The sequence below is a fragment of the Camelus ferus genome, chromosome 9 (genome assembly GCF_009834535.1).
Source record: "Camelus ferus isolate YT-003-E chromosome 9, BCGSAC_Cfer_1.0, whole genome shotgun sequence".
Taxonomy (NCBI): domain Eukaryota; kingdom Metazoa; phylum Chordata; class Mammalia; order Artiodactyla; family Camelidae; genus Camelus; species Camelus ferus.
The window spans coordinates 59,697,839-59,716,555 of NC_045704.1; the positions used below are offsets into that span (position 1 = coordinate 59,697,839).

The window sequence follows — 18,717 nt, forward strand, 5'->3', positions numbered from 1 at the left end:
TCTCCACACACGCCTTTATATTCTTCTTCTTCTTTTTTTTTTTTTTCTTTCAGTATTGGCCTGTTGCTTTGCCATGATTTTCCCGTTATTTCATGTGCATCACTCTGGGTTTTGGTGTCAGAACCAGACGATGTCTGCTTGCTTCTGCTGTGAGCTCTACCTCCCTGCCTGGTGGTGCTCACCCCACTCTCCTCCTGACAGGAGCTGCTTGTCGGTCACTTTACCTCTCAGTGCATCGGCTTGGTTTCTCCTCCAGGCCATCCTTAGCCCACCCTGTACTGCTGATGGATGGCTGGAGGAGACAGACTCAATGGCCCTGCTCTGAGTTGTCTGAGGTAAGGCTGCTCTCTTTAAGGCTTATTGAGCTAGGCAGAAACCTTGCACCTTGAGGGTGGATCAGATGAATAGGTATGATTAAAATCACTGCTCCCACTTCCTTCAGCCTCCCCAGGCCTGGGGAGGGATCCAGTTAGCTTGGGCACCTCCTAAGTCCCAGGTGTCGCTCCTTTACTTACTCTGAGGGAAGGAAAATTACGTGGACCCCCTCAGGCACTTCGCACTCTAGCTCAGTAAAAGATGCCTTGAAGAAAAGTAAAGCAATTTCCCCAAAGTCACATGAACTTTAATTACGAACTCGGGATTTGGAGCTGGCTCTGGCTGACTCTAAAGCTCTTCCCACTGTGAAGTGACCCTCTCCTCTGCCGTCTTCGCCCCACCACCCGGTTCTCCCTTCCTTCCTTGGCTGTACTCCATGCTTATTCCAGCAGCGCGTGCGCCAGCACTGGACTCGTTCTGCTGAAGTCCTGGGGCATCTCTGCCCCGAAATAAACACAGTCTGTCAGCCAGCGGCTCGTGAACCAGTCAGCCAGTCAGTGGGTGTGTACCATCCAGGGTTCCCCCCCGGGGGTGGAGGGATGGAGGAAACAGTACGAGAGAGCGAGCTTCACACCATAGACTTCCTGTGCCGCTGGAAACCTGAGTGCTGGATGTTCTAGCCCGACACCCCACAGCAGTAGCTTCTATGTAATGCACATTCCGTGTCGTTCTGGTCTCAGATGAGTTGGGAGGTGGGCAGAGTGGGCCCTCTCACCCATTCACTGAAATGAAGCCAGCAGAGACCTGCCCGTCCAGCTGGGCAGGCCCCGGGGCCCGACGCAGGCTGTCTTGAGTGACAGACTCAGCAGTCTTGTCATTTTGGCTCACAGCCTTTCTGAGGTTACTCAGCAAGAGCTTCCTCCACGAGAGACCCCCCTGGGACGAGCCAGCCTCTGTCAGAGCATCAGCTGCTACAGGAAGTCCTCCCAGCCTCCCCGTTCAGTGGGGATGAACTCTCCCGCCCCAGCGCTCCCTTTCGCAGTCAGGAGAAGAGACGTCTGTGAACACAAGCCCTGGAGCCGGGGGCCTGGGAAGGAGGTCGAGTCTTGGCAAGGCATCTCCGCATGCCTGGCATCCCTGGCTGGGACGGGCGGCCTCTGTGCCTGCAGGGACTTCTGCACAGCAGCGCCGTTTCCTCATACCTGAGCTATCCACAGCTGCACCAGCCACTCCCGGGGAGCCCACTATTTAAGGCCAGCGCACCCGCGCTGGCTGTGAGTCACGGCTCCAGGAGGGCAGCGGCAGCGCCACTCACCCCCGCATCCAGCGCGCTGCGGGAGGGGTCCCTTCCCCTCGCCATGGCTTCCCCAGGGCAGTTCATCTTCTGGAGGTAGTGTGCTCGTCTCTGTCCTTACAGGGGAAGGGAACAGGGGTGAGGTCTTTTGTGGGGTGCTGAGGACTGCTGGGCTGTCCCACCTGCACCCTTATCTGATCGAGCACTGGGCTGGTGGGAACCTGGCCAGACCAGAGCCTAACCGGACTCAGCTTAACATCACTCCCCAGCCACTTGAGGCCCCTGGTCAGGGCTAGGTTGGTGTTCTGCCCTAGAGGGCTGGCACCTGCCAGGGCAGCTCTGGACAAGGAGCGTGTGTGCCAGGCTGAGATGTCAAGGCTCTTGTTGGGGCATCAAGCCGGGTGGCACAGGGCTGGCTGCTTGGTGGGTGGAAGGGAATCAGTGACTGATGATGGGTGGAATGTAGGGGGATCCTCTGTCCAGCCTCCAGGATGAAGGAGGCAAGCATGCTCTGTGGGTGTGACGTCTCAGCACTGCTGAGTAATTCACACCGACACCCCTCCTCCACCCTGGCTCCTGGGTGGGGTCCCTAGTTTTGCTGGGGGCTCTTTGGAGAGGAGATCCCTATTGCTGCTGCTGAGAAAACAGACCTTTGTGGAAGGCCAGAGTCAGCCCACCCTGGGGCCTGGGATGGGGGTGGGGAGGACGTAAAGAAACAGCAGGAGACGAGGAGTGAGGGGACCATGTAACTGTGGTTGCGCACATCCATCAGTAGAGCTGAGAGGATGGAGGAGGAGGATCTGTGGGGTGAGCCGAACCCCCCAGATGAAGAAAGCCCCACCTCTTACCTTTCTCTCCTCCCATGTAGCGACCTCCAGTTGCCTCTTTATCCCTCAGGCTGTCACTAAGCTTTCTGGAAGGAGAGAGATGGAAAGTGAAGGAAGGGTTTTCCTGAAATGGTTGGTGATTCAATATGGGTCACAACTCAGGATGGTGTTTAGGGAGACTGGTGGCTCTGGGGGTTGTTTGTGTCTTTTCCAGTGAGAGGGAAAGAAGGGAGGAGGAAGAGAAACCTCAGATTAACAGTGGCATTTTGGCAGGGGGCGGGCATAGCTCAGTGATAGAGTGTGTGCTTAGCATTCGTGAGGTCCTGGGTTCAAACCCCACCACCTCCATAAACAAAAAGTGTTTTTAAAAACAGTGGTTTCTAAAGAGACTGAGAGAATGTTACTTCCCAGAGACAGCCTAGAAAGTTCTCTTCCTTAGAACAAAGCGTCAGCTAGTTCTAGTGTCCATCTAGAGCCTGCAGCAGAGTCGAGGGGACTCTGGGTGATGCCCAGGTTCCCGGGCAGCACCCCCATCCTGCGCCCCACAAGGACACTCTGCTCCCGTCCATCCGCACTTGTCTGCCCTGCAAGGATGTCCCAGGAAGCACCCGCGTCAGAGGAGCTCTCGCTTTGCCAGCTCCTTCAGTCTCCACGCCCTGGGCTAGGTGTCTTACAGAAGCCTCCTTTAATCCTCACCACAGCCTGTGAGCGTTCATTATCCCCTCTGGGAAGTTAAGTCATGCGCTCACGGCCACACACACAGCCTGGAAAAGGGCAGGGCCCTGTTGAAATCCACCCTACCTAACTGTAACCCAAGCTCTCTCCCAGGTGCCGCACATCCCCCAACTCCCTGCCGGTCCCAGCCCCTCCGCCCCTCATTCCTTGGTTCCGTGGATGTGAAACACGCCTCACGCAACAAGTGGCTCTGTTGTTCCGAAGAGGGATGTGTGGGCTTTCTAATAATACATTGCAACCAGCCTGACTGGTTTTGCGGGAGGGTTAGCAGGAGGTGGGTGTTCAAAATGAGGACCCCCCACCCTCTAGAGACCCAGTGGCTCCACAGAGGCTCCTCTTGTTGGCTCCGGCGTGCCTCCGGAGCTGTTCATCCTCTGCAGTTGCAAAAGCAGTGACGAGCCAGCAAGATCGGTGCAAGGAGACCGCCCGGGAGGAGGGTCGATGCGCAGGCTCGGTGGGAAGCAGGTTTGGAGGGCTGTCCAGGGGAGCAGGTGGAGCCCCCTGGGGGAACCCGGTGTCCACTTTCAGCCCTAACAAGGCTTCTTTCTTCACCATCATTTCCTTAATTGGTAATAATACCTTTTATTGAGGTGATCATGACCGTTGGTGGCGTGGGAGAGTTCATGGGAGGATCTGCAGTCCTCTGCCGACCCTGTGGATTATTTTCTTTAATATTTACCGGAGAGCTTCCTACCTGCAAATCTCATGCTCGGAATGCATGCCACTCGGGGATGGAATGCTGGTGCGCAGGTCCTACCCAGCCTGACCTCCACGGTACATTTAGAAGCTGTGTGGTCAGAACTCTCTTCCCTTTTTCCCTTTGTGGCTGTCAAAGGGAGCAGCCTTCACCGGTGGAGCAGTTTTTTTTTTTTAATTAAAGTATAGTTGATGTACAATATTATGTAAGTGACAGGTGCACAATATAGTGATTCACAATTTTTAAAAGTTATACTCTGTTTATAGTTAATATAAAATATTTGCTATATTCTCCACGTTGTATAATATATCCTTCTACCTAATTTTTTACATAATAGTTTGTACCTCTTACTTCCCTAACCCTACATTGCCCTCCCCTCTTCCCCCTCCCCACTGGTAATCACTGTTTCGTTTTCTGTATCTATGAGTCTGCTTCTTTTTTGTAATATTCACTAGTTTGTTATATTTTTTTAGATTTCATATGTATATGATATCATACAGTATTTGTCTTTCTCTGTCTGACTTATTTCACTTAGCATAATGCCCTCCAAGTCCAGCCATGTTGCTGCAAATGGCAAAACGTCATTCTTTTTATGGCTGAGTAGTATTCCATTGTGTATATATACCACATCTTCTTTATCCACTCATCTGTTGATGGATACTTAGGTTGTTTCCATATCTTGGGTATTGTAAATTGTGCTGCTATGAACATTGGGGTGCATGTATCTTTTCAAATTAGTGTTTTTGTTTTTTTCAGATATATACCCAGGAGTGGGATTGCTAGGTTATGTGGTAGTTCTATTTTTGGTTTTTTGAGAAACCTCCATGCTGTTTTTCACAGGGGCTGCACCAATTTACATTCCCACCAACAATGTACAAGGGTTCCCTTTCTCCACATCCTCACCAACATTTGTTGTTTGTGTTCTTTTTAACTATAGCCATTCTGACAAGTGTGAGGTGATATCTCTTTGTGGTTTTGATTTGCATTTCCCTGATGATTAGTGATGCTGAGCATCTTTTCATGTGCCTGTTGGCCATCTGCATTTCCTCTTTAGAAAAATGTCTGTCTAGTTTCTTCTGCCCATTTTTAAATTGAATTGTTTGTTTTTTTGACATTGAGATGTATGAGCTGTTTATATTTGTTGGATATTAACCCCTTATCGGTCATATCATTTGCAAATATTTTCTCCCATTCAGTAGGTTGTCTTTTCATTTCATCGATGGTTTCCTTTGCAGTGCAAAAGCTTTAAAGTTTAATTAGGTTCCATTTGTTTATTTTTGCTTTTAATTTCTTTGCTTTAGGAGACAGATCTAAAAAATACTGCTGCAATTTATGTCAAAGAGTGTTCTGCCAGTTCCACTAGGAGTTTTACAGTATCCGGCCTTACACTGAGGTCTTTAATCCATTTTGAGTTTATTTCTGTAGATGATGTTAGAGAATGTTCTAATTTCATTCTTTCACATATGGCCGTCCAGTTTTCCCACATGACTTGTTGAAGAGACTGTCTTTTCTCCATTATGTATTCTTGCTTCTTTTGTCTTAGATTAACTGACCAGAAGTGTGACCTGTGGAAAATTTGAGTGCCTGCTAGGGGTCCATGGATGAAAAAGCCGTGATTCCTGCTCCGAAGGGGTTACATTCTGGTCAACAAAATTAACTAAGCACCTACTGTGTGCTAGGCACTGTACAAAGGGAACTAAAATATTGATAAGATTATAAGCTAATGGGGAAGAAAGACTCCCAAACCAACAATCCCAACCTGCTGTTCGTAAGTCATGAGACAATAGGGCAGAATGCAGCAGAAACATGTCCCTAACCTGAGGCTCTGGGGAAGGTATTCTGAGCTAGGTGATAGCCGGGCTCAGTCTTGAGGGAAAATTAGCATGATCCAGGTGAGGAAGGATGGGAAGGACCCTCTAGGCAGAGGGAGTGGGACAGGACAGGATGGGGTGTTGGAAAGCTACAAGCGACTCTGTATCATCCTCAGGACATGACGTTGGAGGCAGGGGTGCTGAGAGGAGGCTGGAGAGGCTGTGCCAGGCCATGTGGGCCTTCCCTAGCAGACGCCAAGCCAGGAATTTGGTGTGGGCGATGAGGAGTCATCGAAGGTCACAAACAGGGGGACCTTGGTGGTTTTCATCTCAGGCAGGTTATTCTAGAGGCAGCGTGGAGGGTGGAGACAAGGACGGCGAACCTAGAGACCAGGAGAATAGGCAGGGAAACAGGTGCACAAGGAATGATAAGGACCTGAAGTAGAGAATGACAGCAGGGACCCAGAGAAGGCAAATTCAAGAAATGTTTAGGACTTAAAATTGGTGATATTTGGCCAATGACTTTAGGGGACGGTAGGGCAGTACAGGATAGGAACGGGTGAGGCAAAGGGTGGAGCCCAGAATGACCCCCATGTTCCTGGATTGGATACAGTGAGTTGGGGGAGAGGGAGGAGAGGTGAGAGTTAGTAAACTTTGGTATCTGTTGAATTTGAGGCTCCCCTGGGAACTTTAAGTGGAGATGCTCAGTGGACAGCAGAAGCCTTCAGGCTGGAACTGACATGGTCAGGGCTAGAGATGTCACTGTGAGAGTCACAAGCAGGAGGCAGGGGACAGTCACCTGGGAAGCCTTCTAAGAGCACACAGAAGGAGAAGAGCAGGGACTGGGGATGGGAGGCAGAAGAAAGTAACGTTTAAGGATGGGCCGAGGAAGAGGAGTCAGAGAAAGAGCTGGGAGCAAATGGTGGAGAGGTGGGACAAGACTGGGATGGAGGAGTATCATGCATGGGTCAACAGAACAGAGTTTCGTGGAGCACCCAAGGCTGGTAGGAGCATCATACAGGCCTGGTGCTGATGGGTTCGAGGGATCCAAACCAGACAAGAACATGGGCTATGCAGGATTTAAGCAGAACTCATGTGGCTTTTCCCAGAAGGTGAGGAGGATGTGCTGCCAAGTAGCTCTTGAACCCAAGTGCAGCCAGGAAGGGGCAAGAATCCTGAGTCAAGGCTCATGGGTGTGTTGAGCATTAAGTCAACAGAGAACATCAAAGAGCTGTCGCATCTGGTACCTCTCCTTCTAGACAGCAGGGACGCCAGCTAAAGCAGAAGTGAGGCCCAGCTGGCACCATTTCAAATTGTTACTCTGCTCTCCTTCCTTTCCTCCCCACCTGCCTGTCCCTTCTTGTTTCTTTCCTCCTTCCCTTCCTCCCTCCCTCCCTTCCTTCCTTCTCCCTGGAGTCTTCATCTGTCCCCTGGCTCTTCTATCTGAAGAGAGCTCTTAGGAACATTTAGGATTGGGGGAAATCACCAGTCAAAATGAGATTGATGAAGACGTGTCAAAGGAAGGAAGCTACGGCCTAGAGAAGGAGCAGAAATCTTTCTACCAGAGGAAGGTGGGTGGAATAGAGAATGAGGGAGACCAGAATAAGGGATGCTCAGGGAACCTTGCTCCAGAATCTTGGTTTTCCATTGCCCCCAAGTTTTTTAGCTGATGGCTGGCTCAGACATACCAGAATTTGATGGCCAGACAAATGGTGGTTGGCAACAGAATGAAAGTTTGCCTAGTAAGCAAGTCTTACCCAAGGCTTGGCCTAGGGAGGACCTCAGCACAGGCCATGTTGATGCTTGACACCCCACTGAGATAGGAAAATATGGGCCTGACTTTCAGACTCTCTGAGCCTATGAAACCTGAGACCTCAGGGCCTTCAGAGCTCATCCTCACGAACAGGACAGGGAGCTGGAAAAGGAGATGAACTGCACATTGGAAGAAAGACTTAAACAGGTGGCACCTGTGTTTCTGCCCACATCCAGGGTGGGTTGTTCTCTGACAATGGTGCTCTAGCCCCATCTCCACCTGTTGCAATGCAACCCATCTCTTTCAACATTCAGCTCAAGTGCCACTTCCATTCTGAAGTCTTTCTGGGTCTTTCTAGTTGCAGTTAGTGGCTCCTGTTATGTTCGTGGTTGGCCGCGTTGATGAATACCTGCTTCCAGTGCCCGTCTCTTTTCCTCAGCGGAATTGGCTCCTTGAGGACCTGGCCTTTGTCTTGTCCCTTGGTGTAAGGAGGCAGTGTAGCTCCATGGCTACACATCAAGGCTCTGGAATTAGACTGCCTGGGTTCAAATCCTTGTACCACCTTGAATTCTGTGAGCCTCAATTCACCTACCTATGAAATGGGCTGATAATAGAACCTAAATCCTAGAGTTGTATGAATGACATGTGATAATTATAATTATATGCCTGGCAATCCTAAGAGCTATTGCTAGGATCTTTGTAAATCCTTCTACAATGGCTGACACATGGCTGTGAAATACACATTCTAGAGGGTAGTCTTAGATAAATTGCCACTGAGGTCTCTTAATGACAGTAACAACACCCTGGAAAATATTCATAGAATTTTTCAGCTTCTTGTTTTGAAAAAGAAAAATCAAGTCTGCCCCCCTTTTTGTTGTCTGTGAGTCTGAGACACAATCCTTCTGTAAACCTGAGGATGATGAGTGTTTAGAATAAATGTCTGACTCTGCCAGGATCAAGCATGAAGGTGGGTGAGGTGAGTCTGGGAGTCCAAGCTCAGAGTCTAAATCTTCTGAACGAGGCACTGCTGATGTCAAGAGCTACAGCCTTCAGGGGCAGCTGGGGCTACGGAGCTATGACCAAGCACTGGGTAGTGGTTAATTACTAAACCACCCCACACTCCTGCTAATTATCTCCATTTCATAGATGCAAATGTTGAGGCAAGTCAACATGCTCAGTGTCTCCCGGGCAGCCGAGGACAGGAACCAACAAGTTCCTACTAGACCTCGGTGCTGACTTTTATTAGAAAATTATCTTTCTAATCAGCTCTGCCTCATCTCCTGCCACTTAAAGCGGAACCCAGCTCATCACTGGCAAAACTCACTTCCTCAGGGACCAATGACTGTTAGGGCAGAAGAGTCCTTAGCTGGAAAACTACTCAGCCATAAAAAAAGAATAAAATAATGCCATTTGCAGCAACATGGGTGGACCTAGAGATTGTCATACTAAGAGAACTAAGCCAGAAAGAAAAAGAGAAATATCATATGATATCACTCATATGTGGAATCTTAAAAAAAAGAAAAAGGACACAAATGAACCTATTTACAAAAGAGACACAGATTCACAGACATAGAGAACAAACTTAGGGTTACCAGGAGGGAAAAGTGGTGGGAAGGGATGAATAGGGAGTTTAAGATCTGTAGATAGTAACTACTATATATAAAATAAACAATAAGTTTCTTCTGTATAGCATAGGGAACTACATTCAATATCTTATAGTAACTTATAATGAAAAAGAATATGAAAATGTATCTATGTATGTATGTACATGTGTGACTAAAACATTATGTTGTATGCCAGAAATTGATACCACATTGTAAACTGACTAGACTTCAATTAAAAAAGAAAAAAGAAGGTCTCTTAGCCAGCCGAGGAGGGCGCTGTCCCCAGAAGAGGCTGGCACCTGTGGATTATCAGCCTCCGCCTGAGATGTTTCAGATGGTCGCTCTAGGTGAGTGAGTGCAGGAGTGAGAAGTGACAGAAATTCAGTGAAAATTACATCCTTTCAGAGCTTGAAAATTCAGAAAGTCACTACCTCTCCTCATTTTATTGAAGGGATAATAAGAATAAATTGTGCAACTTGCCTAAGGGTCATGCAGTTTAAAAATGGGGTAGAACAAGGCTCTTTCAATGATTTGATATTGCCCAGTGACTCTAGCTAAAAAACTGTGGTGGACCCCAGCTGACCACAGTTTACCTAGACATCAAGGATCCTAAATCTGAGACCAGAGCTTCAACCATCTTTACCTTGGACAAATGAAGAAGTGGAAACAATGTCGGTGTGGGAGTTAGTCTGACCTGTGTTCAGATTCCAGCTCTCTGCTTCCTAGCTGGGTGACCTCAAGTAAGCGCCTTAACCTCTCTGTGTTCTCATTTCCTCAGTAAGTTGGAGTTAATAGTAGTACCAACCTCATAGTTGCTGTGAAGACTAAATGAGTTAATACATGTGAAGAGTTTGGGACATTGTGCTGTACACCAGAAACCGACACATTGTAACTGACTACACTTCAATTTTTTAAAAAGGGAGTTCAGAGCAGCACCTTGCCATAGTTAGCACCGTGTGTGTTAGCTACTCTCACTCAGCCCCTCCCGTGGTTTTTACAGAATAACAAAGTGACTCAGAGGGAGGGAGAGGAATGACAAGTCCAAAAGTAGCAGCTGGGCTTAGGGGACCTCTGCGTCCAAATTCTTCTGGGATTTCAGTGGACTCGAGATACCTTCTCTAGTCCTAGTTCTGTGAGATACAGGAACGTGCTTGGCCGCCTGGGGTGATAGCACTCCCTCCATAGACCGTGTGGTCTCCTGAGGGCGGCAGCCGCAGCACCTGGGCCTGTCAGAAGTGCCAGTTCTCACTCCCTGCTCCAGACCTACAGAATCCCACACTGGGGGTAGGGCCGGGCAACCTGCGCTTTAACAAGCCCTCCAGGTGAGGCTGTTAGCCTTCTCTCTGGGCTCCTGGACTCCTCCCCGCAAGCACGAGGGCTGAATCCAGGTGGAGGTAAATTTCACCTGGGACCATCTATCACTCCTCATTTCTCCTTAAGACGCGTTCTAAAGAGGATGCAGACGGGCCTTGGCGAAAACAAAGGGGGAAAAACCATGGCGTTTCTGCAGGTAAGAAACCCAGGTTATATTTCTCTTTAGGTTAGCTTTCCACAGCCCCAAACCGTCTGCCTGTAATGTTTCAGATTTACCGTCTCGTCACTTCCAAATGTATTCCTATGACTCCCAGCAGAGCAGTAATGGGAGAAAAGGCCGACAGTTTCCCCTCTTTCTTTCTCTGCAGATTTGGAATGAAAAACTTCATAGAATAAAAGGCATGAAGGATTTGAGAGGTACGGAGAGCATCCATAAAATGTTGGGGCACTGAATTGTCTATTTTAGCTTTCTGTCTCGGCTCTTCACGGCATTCTCCTCCCTCCTCTCCCCAAAAAGCCATTTCACCCCTCTCTTCTCTCTTCAGGCCTCCTGCAAGCCTCCTCTGCTCCAACCTCCTACCCCGGTCTCAGATGATTATCTTGCTTTATCCTTCACTGAGAAAACAGGAGCCAGCAGAGGGGTACTTTTCCACACATACTTGCCGTATCATCTGTGCACTTTTTCATCGCCTCCCCTCATGGTACCAGAGGACGAGCCCAGCTGCTTTCAAAGAGCAAGCCCTCTGCACCCTGAATCCACCTCATCCCGCCCGCTCCAGCCGGCATCCTCCCCTCTCTGCTCCCCCAGTACCCCTGCAGCATGCAACCCGAGTGTCAGTGTTTTCCATCTTTAAAGACAAGCCCCCTCTCAGCCCCCTGACCTCTCCAGCTCCCGCCACACCTCTCTTTTCCCTTCTTGGCATACTTGCTGAAAGCCGCCGGGAATTAGTGGTCTTATGATTTGCTGGTGTTGTAGAGGGAACGTGAGGTGGTGGCATCCGGTGCAGACGGGAGCCAGGCGGCCTGGGTACAAGCCCAGCTCTGCCCCTTTCACACAGGTGCGTTGGGAGGTTGTTTAACCTCTCTGTGCCCGGGTTCCTCATCTGTAAAATGGGCGTGACATTAGAATCTAATTATAAGATTGTGAGAAGAATGTGAGTTAATTCATATAAAGCACTTAGCAGACACGTATTGTAAACCATGTATTCTATTATTACTCTCTCCGCAACTTACTCCAGTGAGGTTTTGTCCCCACTCCACTGAGATATAGCTGTTGTCCACGTCTCTAATGACCTCCATGTCGCCAAACATAACCTCGATTTCTCTGAGCTGATCTTGTCTTCATAACAGCATTCAACACAAATGTCCTACTACCTCCTTCTTTTTCTAAGTGTTTTAAATTTTTCTTATTTTTTATTGAAGTACAGTCAGTTAACAATGTTGTCAATCTCTGGTGTACAGCATAATGCTGCAGTCATACATACACATACATATATTCCTTTTCATATACTTTTTCATTATGGATTACTACAAGATACTGAATATAGTTTCAAGAAATTTGTCTTTTTTATTGGAGCATAGTCAGTTACAATGTGTCAATCTCTGGTGAATAGCATAATGTTCCAGTCATGCATATATTCCTTTTCATATTCTTTTGTACTACTGTCTCCCCCTTGAAACACCTCTTTGGTTTCCATGACCATGCACTCTCCTGAATCCTGCACCCCTACCCCGACAATGACACTGGTCCTATCTCCTGGGGATGGCCTGGCCTCTGCTTCTCTCTGCCTGGTTTGGTGCTAGCCGCCCTCCTCTACTGCCCCACACAACTCAAAACTAGGTTCTGCCCCCGGGGAACCTGCTTCTGGTATGAGGAGAGGACATAGTCTTTCACTCATTTCCTATATTTGATGATTGACTGTATCCTTTGCTAAAAAGCCTCACAGTCCAGGAGCAGAATATAACAGTATAGGGACAATATAGTGGCTGGTATAAGCTTCAGGGTCAGGATACAGTCCTGTAAGGCGTGGGAAGGTGCGTCATGTACTAGCCAGCTCTGTGTGGAAAGGAGCTTCTTCCAGACCCCAGAAGAGCTCCAGCTATAAGCCCTGAAGCCTGGGGTAAGCTTTCCAGACAGGTCCTGGTGGGAAGTCCTGCGGCAGGGTAGACGGAGATGAGGAGTTACTCCAGTCGAGAAGAAGCTGACCTGTCCTGACCTGTCCAGGGAAACTGCTTCCCATTCTCTTCCTCTGTCTTCCCTTTTTGGAAGAGATTCCAAGTCTTGGTGACTCTCTGCAGCCAAAAGAAGAAACCAGAGTTGATGGGAGAGTCATGCTGCCATTCTGGTGGCCTTAGGTCAGGGCGTCTTTGTCTAAAGACCTTAATACAGCGTCATGACAATTCAGAGAAGCCGCGGAAGTTCCAAGCCCCTGCTGCAGTCGCCTCTGCGTGGGCCCCGCTCTGCGGCCTTCCCTATAGAGGGCTCTGTCTCCTGGCACTTTCTCATGCCAGCTCTTTCAGGACACGTGCGGGGAATGTTGGGGACGGGCTTTGCAGATCGCTGCTCACCCAGAGCCTAGGAACGAGGCTGATTTGGGAGTGAGACAGGGAGAGGTTGCAGGACTCTCGAATGTCCCCCGACCAAGCCCCGGGGAGGGGAGGGGGGTTCTGCCCTGGGAGTCTCTCCTGCAGGCCAGGCTCCGCCTGAAGGCCGGGACAGAGGAATTCTTGGCAACAACATCCTCACCCTCTACCAACAGACTGCCGAGGGGCTGTTGGGGCAACATCCTATGCAAGACCAGGAGGACTTTTTTTCCCATGGACACAGCTTTGTACATGAGGGCCGGATTCCCAAGGTAGCCCGCAAAAGTCTACGCACTCCATCCTGTAGCTGTGATTGTACGCTCATGGTAGGAGTGTTTTCTGCTATCTTCCTTTCCCATTACAAATGGACAGTATTTCTGAAACACTGGGATTCAATAGGGTTTTGAGGCCTTGCTGAGAAAGCTAATCGTCATTTATACAGAGTGTTGCTATAGGATCCTGTTCAAAATTTCAAAAAGAAAAAAACAACCTTAAACGCAGACTTTAGCAAGTGGCTGTTGGGTGCTGGGAATGCCTATAGGTTCGGGGATCTGTTTGGATGGGCTGGTCCCTCATCTGAGTGCGGAGACAGAGGGGCCAGGAAGGGTAAAGGTTTGACTCCTCCCAGCTCAGTGAGGGGCCAGAGGGACAGAATTTACCAAAGTCCTGGCTCAAAGATCATCTTCTCCTTCATACTACCTTCCCCTCTGGAAAAATGGGGGAGGGGGATGGGGGAGTGCATTAGGACTTTCCCAAGACATTCTGGTATGAATTCAAAGCCTAAGGAGTAACCGGTATTTTTTTTTCCACTGCAAGATAGTATAATAACAGCATTTAAGGAAATTTTGAAAAGAGCAGACAAAAAGTCATTCATGGTTCTATCACTGTAAATGACTATATTTTCTTTTCTGTTTTTGCCCTTTTTAAGCCCAGCTGTAAATCATTTTACATGGATGTTAATAGAGTATGTACCCTTTCATATTCTACTCCTTCCATTGTGCTTTTGTGTACTAGAATTAAATATTTTAAAGCACTTTTGCAGCTAAAAAAAAAAATCTTGGCAGCTTAACATAGCAGCAGTTGTAACTCTGGGCATTTCTGTACTTTTACTGGGTTGAGAAATGCCATATGGGGCCACCCTTCCTGGAAACTCACCCCCAAGGCCTGGCAGGATTCCCCCATCTACCTGCCTCTCATTCTGCTCAATCTGTTATCCTGTTGCTTCTGAGCATCAGAGGGTCCAAGCAACATACATTACTCAAGCACCTAACAGGTTTTGTATTTAAGTACTTAGGACAGCGGTTCCCAAAGTGAGTTCTGAGGACATTGGTACTGCAGAATTTTCCCCAGAAGAGTTCTGTAGTCAAGCAAGTTTGGAAGTGCTGAATATTGTTAGGCTGGACACATGAAATTGCCAACATTCAATTGTTTTCGGCCTACAGAACGGTAATTTCAATTGGTTCAGCCTAACACATACTCTTCTGGGACATTCACTATGCATATTAGCATGTTAAAACTTTTGAAAAGTCCTATAGTTAAAGAAATCTGTTTGATGTGATTGAGTTAATGTAATCCTTTTTTAAAAATAATACTTATTAATAGCCATCAGGATGCACTTTGGGAAACTAGGGCTTGGAGTAATCACAAAAGAACAGAAGTCATGAACAGAAAAAAAGCGCATGAACACAGGAGCCCAGAGCAGCAGGGACGGCTGAGCAAATGCTCAGGAGGGAAAGAGCAGGTGGGCATTTTCCTTCCCAGGACTGCCCACCCACCTTTAATACCCAAAGTCATCATGTTTTCCTGCCCATCCCCTTCTACAGTGACTCTTCCTTGACCAACCTCTGCTTTTCTCTCCCTCGTAAACATGTAGGGAGGATTCGCGCAGTGGCAGCCTTGGCTTGCCCCATATTCCTCAAATGACAGACATTAAGTAAACATGGGTATTATTTTGGCTGCTCTCTCATTATACTTATTAATTAGTCCATCTTTTCAGGGTGTCATTATCATCCCAGTTCATAGGTGTGCATCTAATTTGCTTATGACTACAAGGTGAGCTAAGCTAGTCTGGGCTCAGGGAGGAGACTCTGCCCTGCTGGGGTGCCTCTGGGAGTGCCCCACACACGCTCCAGAGAGAACGTGGGCATGTAGCGAGCTCTGAATATTGTTTTCCAGGCACCAGAGCCAAGTGTCCAAGACAGAGAATTGTTGGACGGGGAGATTCCGGTAGCGTACAGGGAGACAGTGGCTTGGCTAGGGCTGAATCCTCAATGCTTCCCCCACATCCCCCACCACGGAATTCTTCCACAAGAGAGCCTTTAACAGGGTTGTCCATCATTCACACACTGCATGGTGGACATCAGTGTGACTGCTAGGCATTTTAACCTCACTCAGGCCCTCTGGTCATCTAGCAGGTGTTAGTATGGGCAGGAATTATCTGATACTCCAGGGAAGCGTAAGATGAGAATTGAAAGGTAGGGCGTTGCCTCCCCGTGAGAGCACAGAGTTCATTTAATGTTGTTTATTGTTGCATGGTGGGATTTAAACGACACTAAATGGGACCCTGATGGTTTTGTGCCCTGCAGCGGAAGGCACTAGCCAGAGTTAGCATGCTTACAGAAGACATTTTTGACTTCTCAGGGGCATTGTTACCAACATGCAATTACCATGAAAAGTAAGAACAAGCCTGTTTGATTTCTCATGATGTGCATGGAAATAAAGCCTTTGACTTAGGCTCACTGAAAGAGTGAATGTGGATGAGCTTTGAACAGACCACATCATCTTTCAGACCCTCACGTCTCACTTGTCCACTATCCGTAAAAATGAAATAATCTTCATGATATCTGCTGGGAGCTCTGAGGGCAGTAGGAAAGGGAAGGGCGTGGACATAGCTATTTCTCTTTGGCTACGCGGTGCATGGGAAAAGGACAGAATCTGGAACCAGAGGGGCCTGATTTGACTTTCCTTTCCAAATTTATCCTGTGTGATCCTATGCAAGTCACAGTTTTTCTTGTTAAGTAAGGGTAGTAAACAGACCTCCCAGAACTGCCTTGAGGATCAAAGGTGATAGAGTACAAAAGATGATCATGACAATGACGTTGACGGCAACACATAGCTCTCCTGCATTATCTGACACATATCTTTCATTGAGAAGCTGCCTTGCCCATTAGAGGAAGATAACTTTTTTTCATTTTTCAGTTTTATTAGGTAGAACTGATACAATTTGACTGCACACATATCAATATATTGCATGTAAATACATATATAAAATATACTGTTTTTTTTTAGTTTACATATATGTACTGATCATTGTTTCTAAGAACAGTTTAGAGCTTTAGCTTTTTAAACTTACATAGTTACCAAAGGAATAAAGCCAATCACAAAATAAGAATGAGCAGAATGCTCATGTGCTTACACATATTCAAGAAATCAATCACCTAAGTTATAATTAATAAGTAGTTCATTTTTGTGTCCCTTTTTTTTTAAATTCCACATATAAGTGATATATGGCATTTTTCTCTTTCCAGCCCACTTCAGTTAGAATGATGATCTCCAGGTCCATGCATGTTGCTGCAAATGGCATTATTTTATTCTTTTTTATGGCTGAGTAGTATTCCATTGTATATATGTACCACATCTTTATCCAGTCATCTGTTGATGGACATTTGGGTTGTTTCCATGTCTTGACTATTATAAATAGTGCTGCCATGAACATGGGGGTGCATGTGTCTTTTTGAATTACATTTTTCTCAGGTATATACCCAGGAGTGGGATTGCTGGATCATATGCTAAGTCTATTTTTAGTTTTTTAAGGAACCTCTATATTGTCCTCCACAGTGGCTGCACCAATCTATACTCCCACCAACAGTGCAGGAGGATTACTTTTTATCCACACCCTCTCCAGCATTTATTGTTTGTGGACTTTTGAATGATGGCCATTCTGTCTGCTGTGGTTTCCTTAGCTGTGCAAAAGCTTTTAAGTTTAATTAGATCTCATTTGTTTATTTTTGCTTTTATTTCCATTACTCCAAGAGCTGGTTCAAAAAATATATTGCTATGATTTATGCCCAAGAGTGTTCTTCCTATGTTTTGGAGGAAGATAACTTTTACAAAGTACCAAGACCCATACATATACTCTTGACTTTAAAATAGGCAGAATATTAAAAGTAATGGTCCTATATGTCCCATTGTTCATTTCTCTTTGGGTTCAGCTTCCAGAAAGTCTGTCTGTATCAGGGATGTAGCCTAACATTTTAGATCTCTTGGCCAGCAATTTATGTCAGTTCTGGGGTTGGCCCTCCTGTGGGTTCACCACACAGTCCCACAACCTCAGAAACATGGTCTCCAATGTTAGGTTGTCCCATGTGTCCGTACACTTCTACAAGTTCTGCATACATCGTTGATTAATTTAACACATTTTTATTGATCATCTACTTTGGACCTGGCACCATAGCTCCTAGGGTCATGGTCATGTACACGGTATAGAGGCTACCATCATTTAGAGTACAGACTAGAAAGGGAGACAGGTAGGTAAACACACAGTTACAGCACTGGATGCTCAGGGCCACCACAGGCCAGTTTCAGAATGATTTGGAATCAACTTCTGATCCACTTGTGGGAGTGGTGATTGTGGAGGATGGTTAGAAAGACTTCCTGAAGGAGGAAGTGGCTTTCAATCTTGAGTGGGACTTAGCCAAGCAAAGAGGAGTGGGAAGAACCTCCAGGCGAAGGGCAAGACCTATGAGGTGGGGTGGGAACGGGAAGAGGAAGGCAGCGTGGTAACTGGAGAGATGAGCATGAGCTGGGTTTAATCTTCTCAACAACCAAATAAGGTGGACTTTATCCTCCCACTTTGCAGCTGGGTAAATCAAGGCTTAGAGAGAGATGAGAAAAGCGAAGGGGGATGTTTGGGAGAATGACTGAAGATGTGAAAAGCCAGCAAATGAAATCAGATCACTTCTGAGAATGATTTTCAAATAAGCAAGGAGAGGTGATGAGGTCAGGAAGCCGCTGGTTACTGGCCGGACTCCACTGGGCCCGTGATGTCTTCCCTGACTCTTTTCTCCTGGGGATCATCAATCTCACTGCTTATCCATGATCACATTGAATACAGTGTACGCAAAGGGAGTGACAAATAGATCTACTTGCCTCCAAAGTCTCTACCCTTTCCTAGTCTAGAAAAAAAAATAATTTTATCTCATTTTTAATACTAAGATTGAGTGTGTGGAGCCGCTGGGGAAGTCGGGGTGGCTAGGCTGGTGCAAGGCAGGTCTTAGGAGGCAAATCCCCTTACGTTTAAGGTCATGGTAGCTGCCCTTCACCAAGAGCCCAGGAGCCCAGCTTCCCAAGAGTCTCAGTGATAAAACCCCAAATGCTATGTTCCACAGCCTTTCTGTGAAAGCCTTTAGAAGTAAAACTCTAAAGTGTTAGGAATATTGGTATGAGAAAGCAGTGTGTGTTTTTTTTTTTTTAATTGAAATGTATTTGATTTACAACAGTGTGTTCCTGGTGCACAGCATAGTGATTCAGTTATATATAACTGAATTTCTTTTTCATTATAGATGACTACAGGATATTGAATACAGTTCCCTGTGCTATACAGTAGGACCTTGTTGTTTATCTATTTTATATATAATAGTTTGTATCTGCTAATCCCAAACTCCTAATTTATTCCTCCCCCCCAACAGAAAGCAATGTTTTGATCCTACAAAGCTGTCAAGATCTTGGCTCTTTTGAAATGCCAGAAGGATTTTTTTTTCCCTTAAAAAGATCCCCCAAAACTTC

At 47.0% G+C, this 18,717-nt stretch overlaps 1 protein-coding gene across 2 annotated transcripts in view; it reads left to right on the forward strand.

The window, feature by feature from the left end:
• The first annotated feature begins 1,415 nt into the window (after positions 1-1,415).
• Positions 1,416-18,717, forward strand: part of VTCN1 (V-set domain containing T cell activation inhibitor 1) — a 67,906-nt gene continuing 50,604 nt past the window's right edge. Inside the window, exon 1 of one of the 2 annotated variants that reach the window (XM_032486956.1) lies at positions 1,416-1,705. In XM_032486956.1, coding sequence (XP_032342847.1) covers positions 1,440-1,705 — 266 coding nt within the window. In that variant the 5' untranslated portion in view covers positions 1,416-1,439. The remainder of the gene's footprint in view (positions 1,706-18,717) is intronic. The other variant, XM_032486955.1, reaches the window with a different exon arrangement.